At 39.0% G+C, this 15,558-nt stretch overlaps 1 protein-coding gene across 4 annotated transcripts in view; it reads right to left on the bottom strand.

The window, feature by feature from the left end:
• The window catches only part of LOC105423187 (ring finger protein 220), a 150,568-nt gene that overhangs the window by 98,173 nt on the left and 36,837 nt on the right, over positions 1–15,558 (bottom strand). For all 4 annotated transcript variants that reach the window (XM_025217330.2, XM_089075862.1, XM_089075864.1 and 1 more), the window contains one exon: positions 12,518–12,655. In XM_025217330.2, the coding sequence (XP_025073115.2) occupies positions 12,518–12,655 (138 nt within the window). The remainder of the gene's footprint in view (positions 1–12,517; positions 12,656–15,558) is intronic.

Genomic DNA, 15,558 nt, shown 5'->3' on the forward strand with positions numbered 1-15,558 from the left:
GATCTCTAAATCGTCAACAAGTCAAAGAGAACCCGTGAAACTTTACAAAAATTATTATTCAAATCTCGAATTTAATTGTCGAATTCACCCAACTGGAACTTAATTATATTTTATCATAGGTTATTTACATATTATATGTTAATAATAAAAACAGCAATATAAGACATATTTGTAGAGAAACTGAGAACATTAAAATTGTGTATGTTCAATGTTTTATTTAGCACAGTAACTGTCCTGTTTCAAGAGATATTCCGGATAAAGCAGGCCTAAAATGATCTCATCCACTCGCGAACGGCGTTCTCTTTTGAACACTATCCACCCCTGAATGTCGTGCGGTGTGTACGCACGGACTGAAAACGGACGGGGTGTGCAAACGGACGAACGAGCGGCCGGCCCTCTCTAGAGGGGTGTGCGTGCCACCCCCGTCGAGTCCGCGGTCCCGCGCACCCCCGTCACCCCCGGCATGACATATGATCTTCCATATTGCCGTGGTACACACAGGCGGCGTGCGTACAAGCGAATCGTGCTCGTTTGTGTGCGAGCGCAAAAACGCAGCCCCTCACCCCCGCGCGTTCACGCGGCAGGTAACGCGCGGGGGATGATTGTGGAGAGAGCACGGGGTGGCGGGCGGACGTTTGTCACCGCGCGGTTTGCACGGCTACATAATATCTCAGGGTTACAGTGGGTTGTTGCTTCTCGTGTCGTCGTACTCGACTACAAATAGCGCGCGGTGGTTTAATAAAAAAAAGGAAAAAGAATGAAAAAAATGGGAGGGGAGCAGCAGGGGTGGCGGAGAGAAGTTATGAAGCGGTGGGAAAAAACGGTGACACGGGGATATGCGTTGTGCTCTGTCTGGGGTGCGGATAAATCTCGAAGAGTTTTACTTCTAGTTACGTCAACGCGGGATATTATTTAAGCTCTTTTGAGTCGCAAGAGAAAGATATACGATAATATTGCGAAAACTGTCGCATTATTCTTGACAGACTAAAATATACCGATGCTCGATCTAATGAATCATCGTGATAATTTATAATTTTCAATTTTCAGCAATATCTTAACATTATACTAGCATTATAATGATAAATTGTAATAAGTAATAACATAGAAAAATATAGTAATTCAAAAACACATTGATCGACATTAATTTTGTCATTTCTTGCCTTGAGATTCGTTGCGATAATAGTTGAATTTGCAACGATGCAAGCATGTTAAATGACGAAGAAGCATAGGTCTATGTATTGTAAGCGAAATAGTAGAAATTCCGAGTGGGCCGAGATTGGCTCGTAAATACGGCGAAACAAACGACATGTGATTTTTTTCGTCAGCCGGGAGATTATCGATAACGAAGCGACGGTCGAGATCAATGCGCGCTGAAAATGCCGACGGCATGATAGCGTTAAACGAACCCATCCGCGCGAGCTGCTCGTCGTAGGAGCGCTTGCTATAAACCGATTGTCAAAAAGGGATGGCAGCCGAAAAGCGCAGCCTGGAATCTAAATCCAGGCGGATCTCCGTAGCCGCTTACCGCGATACTGTTGTATCGCGTTATCGTTATCGAAAATCTGAGGCAAGGTGACGTTGCCGTATCTCGAAAGAAATAAACGCTGAATACAGTATTTTAAATTTGTCCTACGTACATTCTCTCGAATATCCAATTGTTCGGCAAAATGTTTGGAGGAAGGAAAGAAAATTACTATTAATTTAAAAATTATTATTAATTATTATTTATTAAATATAAAGAATAAAATAAATGTATAAAAAGCCATTTCAGTAAAATTGAAAATTACACGAATAATAATCTGATGACCTACCTCTTATTTATAATTTATATTTATATAAAAGAATTTAATAAGCATTGAAAACAGAAAAGATATATAAAGAAGATTTGTCATAATGTCAAAATAAAGGATTTATCGCACAAAATATAGCGATTGTTATTTTATAAAAAAGAAATTTCGAACAAAAATATGACTAAAATTAAGATTGATCTAAAATTGACTAATGAGCCGTTCGACAAATTTCATCTCCGAAAGTCTGCGTCTTTTGTTGCTGGCAAACAGTCGAGAGGGATGGGGGTGGAAAAATGGCGGGGAACGGGGAAACTAAATCAGTGAAAATCCCCGCTAGTGGCGTGCATACGAGCTCGCGGATTTAAACGTGCGCTCGCGGCCGTGTTTCTGCGTTATCACTTCGAAAATCTCTAAACAGCTCTCATCGCCCCAGCCGGCGCAGCGGCTACCCCTATCCGTCAGCGCTATCTTGTCACCTTGCGCGGGAGTTGAGGGTGTCGGTACGACGTCGGGGTTGTTTCGCCTTTATCCCTTCGCCATCCCGGCTATCCGCGCCCGCCGTCCCTCCCGACGATTTTAAAGAAAATCGGCGAAAATTTAAAGCGTCCGTCGGGTGCTAGGGTGGCCCTCGTAACGAGGGGTTAACCCAGAGAGGGGCGACGAGGAACGAGTGTCGGACGCGCGCGAGCGCGCGCGCGCGCGCCCGCGCGGAGGGTGCGCACCGGAGGGATGCTCTTCCGTTATCGGCTGGTGCTTATCGTGTGTGAGGGGGCTTACATGCGGATCGCGCGCCCGACAACCACCACCCGATGTGGTTTGCACACACGAATCCGTTAGATATACTCTCTCGCCCGACTACGCCGCGAGCTAACCCTCTCTCGCCCCCATCTCTCCCCCGTCTCTCTTCCAGGGGGGAAAGGGGGAGAGAGAGAGAGAGAGAGAGAGAGAGAGAGGTGGTTGGCCGACCCGTGTTACGAGCCGACCGACAAATAGGTAGTAACACGTCGCGATTATACCGCGTTTACACCGGCGTTCATCAGCGCCGAAACATGACGTACGTTTTACGCAAACGGGTGTGCGACAAAGCCGCGCGCAGTTTGCCACTATTTGAAGCGACATGATGACCGATTTAATTCTACGCGGGCTGTATCAATAGCCGCCTGTGTATACATTTTCTAATAAGGATTACAAAATTTTTTATTCTATCATAAAAATTTATGAGAGTACTATTATGAAAAAATTTGCGCATCAAAAAATTTAACTTAAGCCTTAAGAAGTTAAAAATTGTAATAATGTTATGTATAGTTGCATAAATAAAAAAATTTTGCTAAAATAGATTTTTATATTATCATATAATGTTAAGTAGCTTTTAAATATTTCGAAATTAAAGACATTAACGCGATAGCCGCAAATTAAATTCAATTTTACGTAGTCAGACCGAAAGAAATGGTTTCCTCGACTTGTCGGCGACTTCTTATCTCTTTATTCCTTTTCTCCTCGTCGACGTTCAAGGATTGAAAACGACATAACGCTATGTACAAAGTATCGACCCCCCATCCGGTTCACCCGGCGTGTCACAGAATATTTAATTAGTTTTTCCAGCGGCACTCGCCCGCGCCCATAAATGTTAATTGCAGATGAAGTGGCAATAAGAAGTTGCTCTTTCTCTCTCCTCCTCTCGCTCGGGTCGAGCCCTTCTTTGCTGCTTTAATTCTTACTGCGCTTAACGAGCAACCGTGAACGTTATCCCGACTGCGAAAGCCGCGATAGACACATTCTTCCCTCGTTACGACTCTGCTGACATCTTGCCGCGCTTTTACCCTGCTATTAAATGTAAATCATCCCCGATGATATTATTCGGCGAACGCCTTGACGAGGGAGATAATGACAGCGGGATATTTTAAAAAAACGCATGTAACGAGTCTTTGTGGCCTTTCCACGACATAGAAGATTCAAGAAGAATGCTATGTATAGGGTATATAGGAAATTTACAAATATCATGAGTGTCTATTATAATCTCAAACTGTAATTCATTAAAATTTGCATTTAAAATATTTTTACTTTGATTTTGACTAAGATTACATAAATTCTTGGTCTCTAAAAGTTGATTCAAAATTTATTTTTAATCTTTTTACTTTTAAACTGTGAAAGTGAACTAATGTACAGTAACATAAAATAATGTATAATAAAACGTGTGAAAAATCATCGCATCAAATAATAGAAAAGATTTAAATAAGCAATACGGTTGAAGTATTCATTCTTTGAGAACAGAATGTGATCGTTCTAGCAGTTCTCTTGAAAGTTTTTCAGATCCGCCCCTTTCATTTCGAGGGGTATCTGTCTCTCCCGATGGCTGAGATCGTCCACCGAGAAAAACCGTTTGAAGCTGCGACGACGGAGCAAGAACGGAACAGCGGAGAGAGCAGGAGGAGAAAAATCAGTGGCGATACAGCGTGTGACGCGTTAGGAAAAGGCAGCATTTGCTCCACGGAGAGGGGGGGGAAGAGGGTTGGTCGGTGGTGGCCGGCCCGAAACGACGAGGGGTCGCGCCACCAAAGGCGGAAAGAACGGAATTTAATTAAGTAAAATTACTGTCGCGCGGAGAGGCGAGAAGCTTCTCTTCGGCTGGAGCCTGGCCGAAAAAAATGGTGATGCAAGACGTCACGCGGAGTGGTAAGGGGGCTCGCATAATGATCTCATCCCCTGATAAAAACGGAGTAATAGAAAGTAAACGAATTCGCGCGGCGATACTTCCCTCCCGCTCCTCGCGAATTAAATGCATGCTTAAAATACCGTGGCGGGAAAATATTTACATGACGAGGTAATTCCAGTTTTCGCATGATCTGCCTGGTCTTAATTAATCCTTAATTGGCTTAGGACAGGCGGAGTGATATCAACGTTCCAAGTATCGCAATACCAAGAATATTTTTATAATAATATATACTGGAGGAGGCTCTTGTACTATGTTGTTTTAGATACTTGGGGAGAACTTATGAGTTTATCTCGAAAAACATCGTTGGAAAGATAGCCTCGTATGCGGCCTTGTGTAATTTTCATGAAAACGTAACTAGAAATCATCCTGTAGATCCTGCAGATCCGGAGTGGATCTTTGTTCGCGTACTCCTCCAAGAGCCCACGCAATCACGCGGAACGGCCGTTTACGCCGCGTTTATGAAAAATAATATCTCTGTTGTCGCGCGAGCAAATTCCCGGTAGCCATTTCTACCGGGACGATCGAGAAGATCGAGACAGACGTTGTTGCTCTAGATCCACATTTCGCCTCTTCTCTCCGAGATTACTTTTTACTCCGCACACAAAGATATATCGCCCGTAAATGCATATGTTAACGAAGTTCTTTCCTGCCTTATTTCTTATTCATTGGTTTTTGAACAAAAAAAAAAAAAATACAGAAAATAACATGAAACAATGACTACATAAAACAAAAGATCCAAAATCACTCTGTCTTATACTTTCAATCACGTAATCTGTAATCGAGAATAAGCTGTAGCAAAAATCTTCTGCGAAAAATGTATCAAAATCCTTATTGATTTTTATTCATTCTTTGGACCCGGCGATGATAAAAAAAAAAAAAAAAACAACAAGAAGATATTGATCTTCTTTTCTGATTTGCAAATCCTTCCTTGCGAAAAAAATCGCCTTTGTTCAAAATGTACAAACTTCCATTGATCCCCATGCGATACCCCACGCAAAAGCATATTTCAATATCCGGCCTACTTCGGCCTCCTCGCTGAGAATACGCATTTCAATATCCATTTCCTGTAGAGCGAGTTATTTTTTTTTTTCTTTTTTGGAACTCGTTATCAGGTATATCGGTCCGAATAAAATGCGTATGCACCGAGCGCATCTCCGTTGCGGTCCGTATAACAACGTGTTTTTTGTTGCATGTCTGCCGCATTGTGCCTGTACTGACCCACTTAACGCCTCACCCCTATCCCCTACTGGGGAATCCCCACCCCTTTCGGAAAAAAAAAAGATCCATTGGCCCGCGTTTTTCCATTTTCCCGTCCCCCCGCACTTCGGCAGTTATTGCTTATTTGGAAATCCAAAGAGTCCCGGCATCGAATTGATTTATCACGATGGTTATTTATGAAACGCGATTATTCGTCCAGCAATGCTCGACTTTTATCACCAGACTGCCTTTCTTCCTCTCTCACTCTCTCTTTCTCTCTCTTTCTTCCTTTATTTCCTATCTCCTGATTTTTTTATTAAATATCTGTCAGTCTGGTTAAATCAATTCAATGGTATAAGCTTTGATTCAGCAGAATGTAGATAAGAGTACAAGCTATTTGTTATAATAAATAAAAGAAAATATAATATATAACAAATAAAACGAGCAGGAAAGTTCGAAATTAAGTTCGAAAATCGGATAAAGTAAGAAATACAGAGATCCGATCTGTGCCCTCATTTCACTTTCGGCAGATCTCTTTCGCGTCAAGTTGGGAAGCGTCACGTCACTTCTCGTTCTCATCACGATCCGTCACGCTGACTCACGAAAGAGCTAATTAATCCGTAGTAAAAGGGCAGGGAATTGAAAGAGCAACTTTCGCGATGTCTGTCCATCCGGCTCTCTCGCTCGTCGTTGTCGTCGCCTTCGTCCGATTAAACGAATCGAGATATCGCCTCGTGATGCGATTACCACCATCACATCCACCATCACATCCCCGGTACACGCGTGTGTATCGATCGAAACGGTGTCACGCGCGTATCCTTCCGGATGGCAAAGCGTTTTGCCCCTGTCGACAGGAATTAACGTCACCTCCGCCCTCGGACGTCGGGTGAGAACGAAAAAAAGTTTTCGTTTTCCCCTGATTTTCTGAGTGAGCGCGCGCCGAAAAGATTTTAACGACAACGCAAAGCGAGCCACCATTTTCCGCTTTCCGCCGGTCAAGAGTTTTCTCTTTAAGATTATATAATAATAAAATTTGCTCACGTAAGCAAATGAGGGCCTACAAAGGCTCTACGCGCTATTTGAAGCTTTTGAGATTAACAAGTTTTATATAAATATAAAAAAAATATGTTGTTGTGTATTATGTATCGTTTAAAATACAACAGAGGAAAACAATCATTTGAAAAAATATAATATAGATAAATGCAAACATAATGCCCAGCCCGTTTTTTCATCCCGGAGGTGCACTTCCAGGGATGAGCTGCGTCTCAGGGATAAAATCGCGGCAGACGTAGGGAAGAAGTAGCAGCTCGATATTTTAATAAAGAATATTACGAGGCGTCGCTCACTTACTTAGTCACACCGAGCGATTACGATAAATTAACAGCAGCTTATTTCCTTCCAAGAGAATATCCAGAAGAGGATCTTTGCCGCCCCTGTTTCCTTCATCCACGATCTTTCTTACGGCCTTTAATTACCGATTTAATTAGTTGGACGATACTGTATCGCGGGATTATCAATTTAACTGATTTTAATTTCAATTCGCAAGTATTTGACTTAACCTCGACATTGTGTGACTTTACTGCGGTGATTAATATTTTATAGTTTATGTCACTTCTCATAACAACAACAAACTTTTGTCTTAAAAAAAAAATTTAACTAACAAAGATACCCTGTATATTTTTTTACCAATACATATGTATGTTAAAATGCAAAGATATTTTTAGTTATTCTTTATTATTTTTTTGTAACAATAAGGAATTTCAGATATACTAAATCTCGCGTTTGAAACCGAAATTGAAAAAAACATACAGACGGTGATATTATGTTCGTTTACGAAATACTGTGGTCGAGTTTTAAATGCGCAAACAATATGCACAAGAGCATCTGAAAACCATCGTCTAAAATATGCTGAAATAATGCATATATTATGCATCCCACGGTAAAATATGAATTTATGCGCACGTTGAGGTGATCCGGCAATTCTAGCGAACGCTCATGTTTCTGTTTTCTTGACGTAACACATGGTTTTTCTGCCTGTTCGTAATTTTCGCAATACGATTTGATTCGAAGAAATATCTCGAAATACGTTTCTATTCGTAAATGTATATCACGTTTTATCACGATATTTTTTTTTACATTTACTGTTATACAATCAACAATATTAAATAATTCAAATATAAATTACATTTTAAAACGCAATCAGTAAATTTTATTTTCGTAATTTTTATTACAAATTATGTAAATACATACAATTCAATACATATTACAATACAATTCTTTCATGTGAATCGCACCGTATTTTACATAATTTGTAACTATGTTGAATATATATCACATTCCCCGCTTTCCCGTCAATCTTCTCGCAGATTTATTTAAAAATATTTAGAATTTTTCCAAGAAAAATTAAATTATAAATTATAAAGAAATTATTCATTAACATTCTTCATTTCTATGCATTGAAAAATTTAGTGTTTCAATTTTAAATTATCGATTTTGTTACATACTACTTGTTACATATATAACATATTTCATAATGAATATTTAATATTCCATTTAAGAAATATTTACAAATGTTCCTGGAAAGAAAATCGTTCTGAATCCTTTTACAAAAATTTCCAGCAGCTACAAAGAATATAATCGCATATTTATGCCATTTAGTTAAGGGTTAAAAGTCGGTTTCGGGGAGCAACGAGATTTGATTACAAGCCGCGAATACCGGTCGCCGACGATGATTATGAGCGGGAAAAGTACCGCGGGAAGAGGATCATCGCTATACTAGGAAAGGCACTAACTTTCCAACCAAAACTGGTCCGCATAGGTATTAAGAAGCGACGTTGGTCGCCGTTAAAATTTATATATTCCTCGGTTTAACCGCGAGCCACTCGTAACAGAGCCCTCAAAATGTTACCGCGTTCTCGTCCCTTTCAGGGCAAAAGATGCGCCGCAAAGCAGTTTAATTGGCGATCATATCGGATGCTTCGTCGTCGTTACCGAAAAATTAGGGCTCGCGTAATGTGCGAAACACGTTATTGTTCTTCCGTGGAATCAAAATGATAGAAAACAACTTGTAAAGTATTTTATCGATAACAAAAATAGTTAATTGTTTCGAGAAATTTCACGGTAAAATTGTTATAAAAATTTCTGTGTATTTCAAGTATTTTTTTTTTTTTTTTTTGTATTAACTAGAAATGAGATGAATATGCGGGAAGAGCAATTTTGTTGAAGTATCTAAAAATATGACCAGATATAGATCCAAAAATAATTTGGCCTATTAAAATAATTATGTGAGACGCTTAAGCATGGTATGGATAATACTGCACAAATTTTTGATATTCTAGCGATACCAATTTGATCATTCTACATAATTATTTCCCAATAAAATTATTTTCTCCGTATCTGTGCAAAATTTTAGCTACTTCAGCAAAATTGTTCTTTCCGTGGAATAAAACAACTGAGAGATATACATCTTATAGATAAATGGCATATTTTATCAAAAGTATTATCCAAAAATGAAATAAAAAATTTTTTTAGATAAAAGTGACTAATGCGACATCGGAAAGTTAAGCCAATAATTTATCATTATTACCGAAGATTTCTAAACGTGTAGATATTTTAAATGACATTCGTGATGACACCCAAATTAGTATCGTGTCAGTCAGGCTTTGGCAAGCCCGCTAAACCGATGGCAAACACGCACTTTTCACAGCAATAAAACTAGGAATTATCGTAGGACGCGCGTGTCGGGCGTGTGGGAATGAAAAATTCGGAACATATGTATCCTACAATACTCTGAATGTGTCATCGTTTAACTTTGACCATTAACCGCCATTCTCTGCTTCCAGTATCTCGATCGCGCTATTGCAATCGAGTACCGACAAATAAACGACAACGATTAAACGGCCATATATTGACGTTGTACGTTTTTTGTGTATTAGAATAAACATATAAACGCAATAATCAATTCTCCAGATAAGCAATGTTCAAGTTGCTTTAACTTTTTGTACATTTTAAACATTTTTTTTCATATAAAATATATAGAACATATAGAAACAAGGCCCGATTCGCATCCGATTGTAATTTTGACTTTAAGCAAGACTTAAACACGTATCTGTCTTTATTTTTCTTTCTTTCCAAATAAAGATAGACATATATATTCAAATCTTGCCTAAAAAACCAAAGTGACGTTGGTGCAACCAGAGCACCTAAGCGCTCTTTTCGTTTTTGTAAACAAATTCACCGTTCATCCGGCAATCTGCTGCCGGACGCAGCTGAGAATCACTGGGCTTAAAGCGTCAGATACCGGTGCATTCACCTTATGAAAGTCATTAATCTTGAGGGACGCAGAGCCGGCCAATTAACAGAACAGCGGAATCGGGGAATGGCTAAGGTGGTAGATACTGATTCCGATCGATTTTCGGGCTTAAGTCGCAACGGGCGTGCGGGTGCCGCGTCGCGCCGCTGCGGCGAGTCGAGTTATCGATCCGCTCTCCGTTCGTTCCCGCGAATTCGGCGTGCCGGCCAGCCGACGCGACGGTCCATCGATCCCGCAAATCCAGCTACCAGATCGACTTGCGCGTTTGCACGGACTAAGCCCACGAGCTACGATCATCTTCCCGTCCACAAATCTCCTAAGACCCGGCCCGTAACGCTCGCGCCGGGCCTTTCGCCAGCTGCTTGCTGACGCACCTGATGCGCCTGGTGCGATTGTGCAACAACAATTGCAACGCGACGCACATCGCGAAATCACGAGATGAAAGCCGCCCCGCTTGACAAAGTTCTAACTCGTTAATCTCGATCACGTAGATATAGATCGACGCTCTCGCATTGCTCTCAGATATATGTATATATGTTAATTTTTTAGATCTTCAATCAGCCCTGCGTCTCCAAGTTCAAACAAAATATTCAACGCGCGCTATAAAGTGAGTGTACATCAAATATTGATATTTCCTTCCTTACTTATTTTTGAAATGAATTATCGGTGATCGATATACCGCGGGTTTCCGTTATCCGAAACGATCTCGCATTTGCCGCAGATCATGTATAACTTAGCGCTCTCGATTCGAACAAACAAATTATATTTTAAACCGCAGTGCGGTTAAAGTGCAATGAGATACATTTGCACGTTTCATCTATTAAAACAGTCATTTCAAATTTGTAATAAAACGATCATTTTTCCGTCGTCATCCTTCCGATTTTTATGTACTTTAATAAATTAGGCGAGATATCTATCTCTCTGAGTGTCAGAATCGTTAATCGCGTGAGATAATTAATCGCCCCATATCGTATCAATCGTTAATACTTTACAGAAGATAATCGCGTTTTTCTCTCAGTATTCTCGGTCCCGCTCGTCTCGAAAGGTAATGCGACACGAAGTGACGTCACTGCTCGCCAGCTCGAATCTCGACGAGCGAATGACATCACAGATGTGTTGTCACGCTCTTGCTCACGCGATGATGGCATCATGTACACAATATAACAAACATCAAAACATGTACTAACTAACATTAATATCTTGAAAGACTTAACGTTTTAATTTCATTTCAAATATTCTGTTTCTTACATTTTTAATTTCGCCAAATAAGTTATCATGTGAGTGAAATTTAATGTTTACCTTAAAGTTTTACTTTTTGATGAAAAAATAATTTGTATATCGTAATTGTCACTTAATTACTGTTTTCTGAACTTCCACGTTTCGAGAAAAAAATACGATTTCGATAAATCTAGAATTGCGATTGTAATCACACATAACATGAAAGAAAGTAAGATCGTTGCGCAAAATGTGACGACTTTCTTTATTTAAATTGTATAATTTCCATTTCTTAAAAATGTAAATACTTAAAGTAAATATAATAATAACTTGATAATAAATTGATATATGTGTTTATATTTACAAGTACGTATACGTAAACTTCAGACTAATATGCAATATCATCGATCAATTTTTCTCATTTATAATTCAAAACCTATACTTTGACATTTTATGTTTCTATTCTTTTTAGGATCTCGAAATTTTCTATTCTAATTATTATCCGGCATACGCTATTAAAGTAATATGCATGAATGATTGAAGACATTCTATATAGTGACTACAAATAAAGTAACGTTAATTTAATCAAAATAATTCAGTTGAAATAACCTCATAAATTTTAATGATTGTGATGAATCAAACTAAATTGCAATCAATATAATTAAATTAAAATTACTCTTACCAAAATTGCTTCGATCAAATTACCTGTTATTATTATTTTTTCATTACGCGATTCGTCGAAAATTACCGATGCCACTAGACACTATTTAACGAAAATTAATTATGCATTTCGGATCTGATTATCAGCGCGAGCAGGTCGTTCTTCACGTTAATTATGCTTTCATTCGTCCATTCTCGCTTGGGAATATTTGACCATGGTATAAGTCGAAAATAAGTTTTCATTTCGAACAAATTCAATCGTGCTGATTCTTTCTCATTTGCGTTTAAATGGAACGAAGTAATCTCCCGCAATTTATCCTTTACGTAACATTCCTAATCTGGTATATATACCTCATATCTCATAATAAATATCTTCGCATAAAGACGCGAAATTCAATTATATACGGCTAATTGTATTCGAACATAAAAGAAGTCATTCGCATTAACCCTTTCGGTTCTCGTGCCAATTTCATTGATTTTACAGCGATATCTGGCTAATATAACTTTTTTTGGTATTACATTATAAGTAAGATGAGTCGGGAAAAAAAATTTAATCGAGAAACGAGAGTCTAAAGGCGAAAGGGTCAAAGGTATGACTGCCGCGGCAATGAAGATGGCGGGTAGGCCTACCTTGGTCGAATACAAGGCAGCGGGTGGTCTTGGCAGCGAGTCCCGGGGGCAGAGCGAACCTGTAGGCCGGGCCCGGCGACAGCCCCAGCCCCAGACCGAGCGCCTCCGCGCCGCATCGGCCCCCGAACACAGGCCCCACTAAAATCACCCATATAACAATGGTCATCAGTTATCATCGTCATCATCAAGATAAGCAGACACAGAATTAATCATCAATTAGCAAGTTTTTTTTTTTTTTTTCATGCACGGAGGAAGGCACCCGACGACACTTTCAGGCTGACAGGCCGACACCCCGCGATTGGTGGTAAACTGTGAAGCAAGTCGAAAGCAGCCTGAAAATCCCGAGGAGTCCTTCGCCTCAAATATAATTATTTTTAATTAAATGAAATCATTAGAGTGAGGTTTCCCAATATATATTAAATAGATATTTAAGGTACCAAAATACGAATAAACGATTAAATTGTGCGTTACATATGGTTTAGTAATTAATATTAATAATAATCGTCAATAAATCATAAAAATAAGAAAAAGTCGTGCAATAAGAGTCAAAAACCAGTTTAAAAGAATTTAAAGAATTACAATAGAGAACGGAATGAAAATTATTTCGTATTTGCGTTAACGGCTTCAGATGTTACATCATGCATTAATTCGCAGGATGAGTGAACAGTCATCTTCTAAATTGTATCAATTAAAATTCGTAAAAAGATACTTAATAAAATACTGATGCATTGATCAATCAAAGGCTCTAATGATTCTTTAGCATATAATTTATTATTTTTTCATTTGATGCCAGATTGTGTGGAATTTACAGCTTTAAAGCTTTATCAATCACTGAGTTTCGCAAAAAGTTCGTAAAACTTCCTGCTTGCTCGATTCAATTACGCGTCGCACTCGTGCGACTCGTAGACCCCTAAATATACGTAGCGAATTATAGCGAGATCAAAAGGTGGAGCACCAATATGCCCTCAAAGGCCCTCGTCATTTTGCCTCCCGATGGCTGTATTATGATCCCATATAGATATTACGCGTTGTCATTACGAGATAAGTTCCCGAAGGAGTTTATTGCTTTTTAGTATACATTCAGCACGTGCCGGACCATCGACCGTCAACAACCCCCCTTTAACTCCTCGTTCAATCGCCTACATTCTTGTCCCTTCCTTCACCGCCCATCGAATATCATATCCGTACGAACAAACTAATTTGAATTCCAGATAAAAGAATATATACCAGATAAAAATTTAATCAGATTCTAATTCCAAGTATATCCCAAAGTTAAATATGAAAAAGTTCTCATTCACATAGATTATAAATAACCAAAAGGTTGATATAAAAAAAAAAGATATAGCGAAAATACTTCTGATTGAAAATAAATATTTGATTTAAATTAAAATAATTAGCTTAAATAAACATTTTATTCGCATAATTTTCTATACGAGATTAATGATAAGCAAATAAGACAATACGTCAGAAAAAATAAAGATAAAACAAATTCGTTCGGCATTACCCTGGTTTATGGCGGAACAGAAAACTTTTCTTGGTCTTTCGAGAGAGACAGAGAGAGAGAGAGAGAGAGAGAGAGAGAGAGAGAGAGGTCGAGATGTACCGAAAGTGGCTTCCAGCATCTATTCGAATCTTACGAGAAGGAGAGGGGAAAGTAGCGCACAATGCTCGGGCCATAATCTAAATTCATGTCTGACGGGATCCTAAGGTGGATAAGTACATCGAGCATAATGGCGACGACTTAACATACTTTTTAAATTGCGCCTTTGAGATGCAGAACGGTGGCCCGTCGTGCGGAGGTGGATCCCTCCTCCTCTCTTTCTCGTTCACTTTTGGCCTTCTGGCTTTAGTAGCTTACACGCTGATTAAGACACCCGATACAATTAGGCGGCGAAAAGAACCTCAAAGACGTGCGTGAGGGGAAGCCGCTAACCTTTGCATGTTCCACGAAGGTAGATGTATAACGGGTGTCCATAAATAATGGTTGGCATTTTTATTAAACGGATAAACGAAAGAAAATAGTAACGAATATATATCTGATTGTTTCGCGTTTGTCTCAAAATTGCCCTTTCACACGAATACACGCTAGAATCATCATCAGATTTACGTTTTAGAATGAAAAGTAATTAAAGGAATTACCTTTTTCAACTTTTTAAAAATTGACAGCACTTTTTTTTATACACAATCGAATCGTTCCCTCGAATAAAAATAAAACCTTTTCGAAAAGTAATTTAACTTTTTGCGATTACGTATACAAATCACTCTGTTCGATATATACCGAAAAGGTTAATGCCAAAGCATTAATTTCGCGTGTTTCAGTCGAGCTCGTCAAATAAACGAACGACGACGAGCAGCTGCGGGTTTCTACGTCACGAACGATGACGGACCAACGAGCACCCCGAAAAAGGTGACGCGCGTCATTCCACGCCGATCGATCGTCATTCGGTTGCGCGTTCGCGAAATGATCGCGCTCTCGCTCGATGATCCGCGTTGACGGTCGAAAAACTTTCACGCACGTCGAGCACGGTGCAGCATGATCGAGTATTATCCGTCGCGTTCGCGTCGCTTTCGAAAATCATGTAATTTCAACGAGTTCATAACGGAAGTCTTGCGAACGAGCTTGACTGGAAAATGGTGAAAATTTATGAACTACCATGCGATCGTAGTTGACGAGCAAATCGAAAAGTAAACTGTATTACCAAAAATAAAGAAATATAATATAACATTTCAAAGAAATATATGAATAATATTATCTTTTAATTAAATTTTACATTTAATTCTAAAAGAATATAATATTTCTAATCGTTTTTTTTTTTTTATATTTCATGTTTTTTATTTTTTCAACTAACATTTTAAACGACGCTAACCACAGATACTAGTACTCACAATAATCTTTTGGGAAAATATAAAAGAGAAAAATTTAACATTGATATTGTATTGTACATAAATTGTACTTTTAATTTTCTGAAAAAGCAAAGAAGCTTTATAAAACGGACACCCTGTGGACGAAGTCAGGTGTATAGCGCAACGAATCGGCTCGT

This window comes from Pogonomyrmex barbatus, unplaced genomic scaffold, assembly GCF_055798465.1.
Source record: "Pogonomyrmex barbatus isolate J1 unplaced genomic scaffold, ASM5579846v1 scaffold2, whole genome shotgun sequence".
NCBI lineage: Eukaryota > Metazoa > Arthropoda > Insecta > Hymenoptera > Formicidae > Pogonomyrmex > Pogonomyrmex barbatus.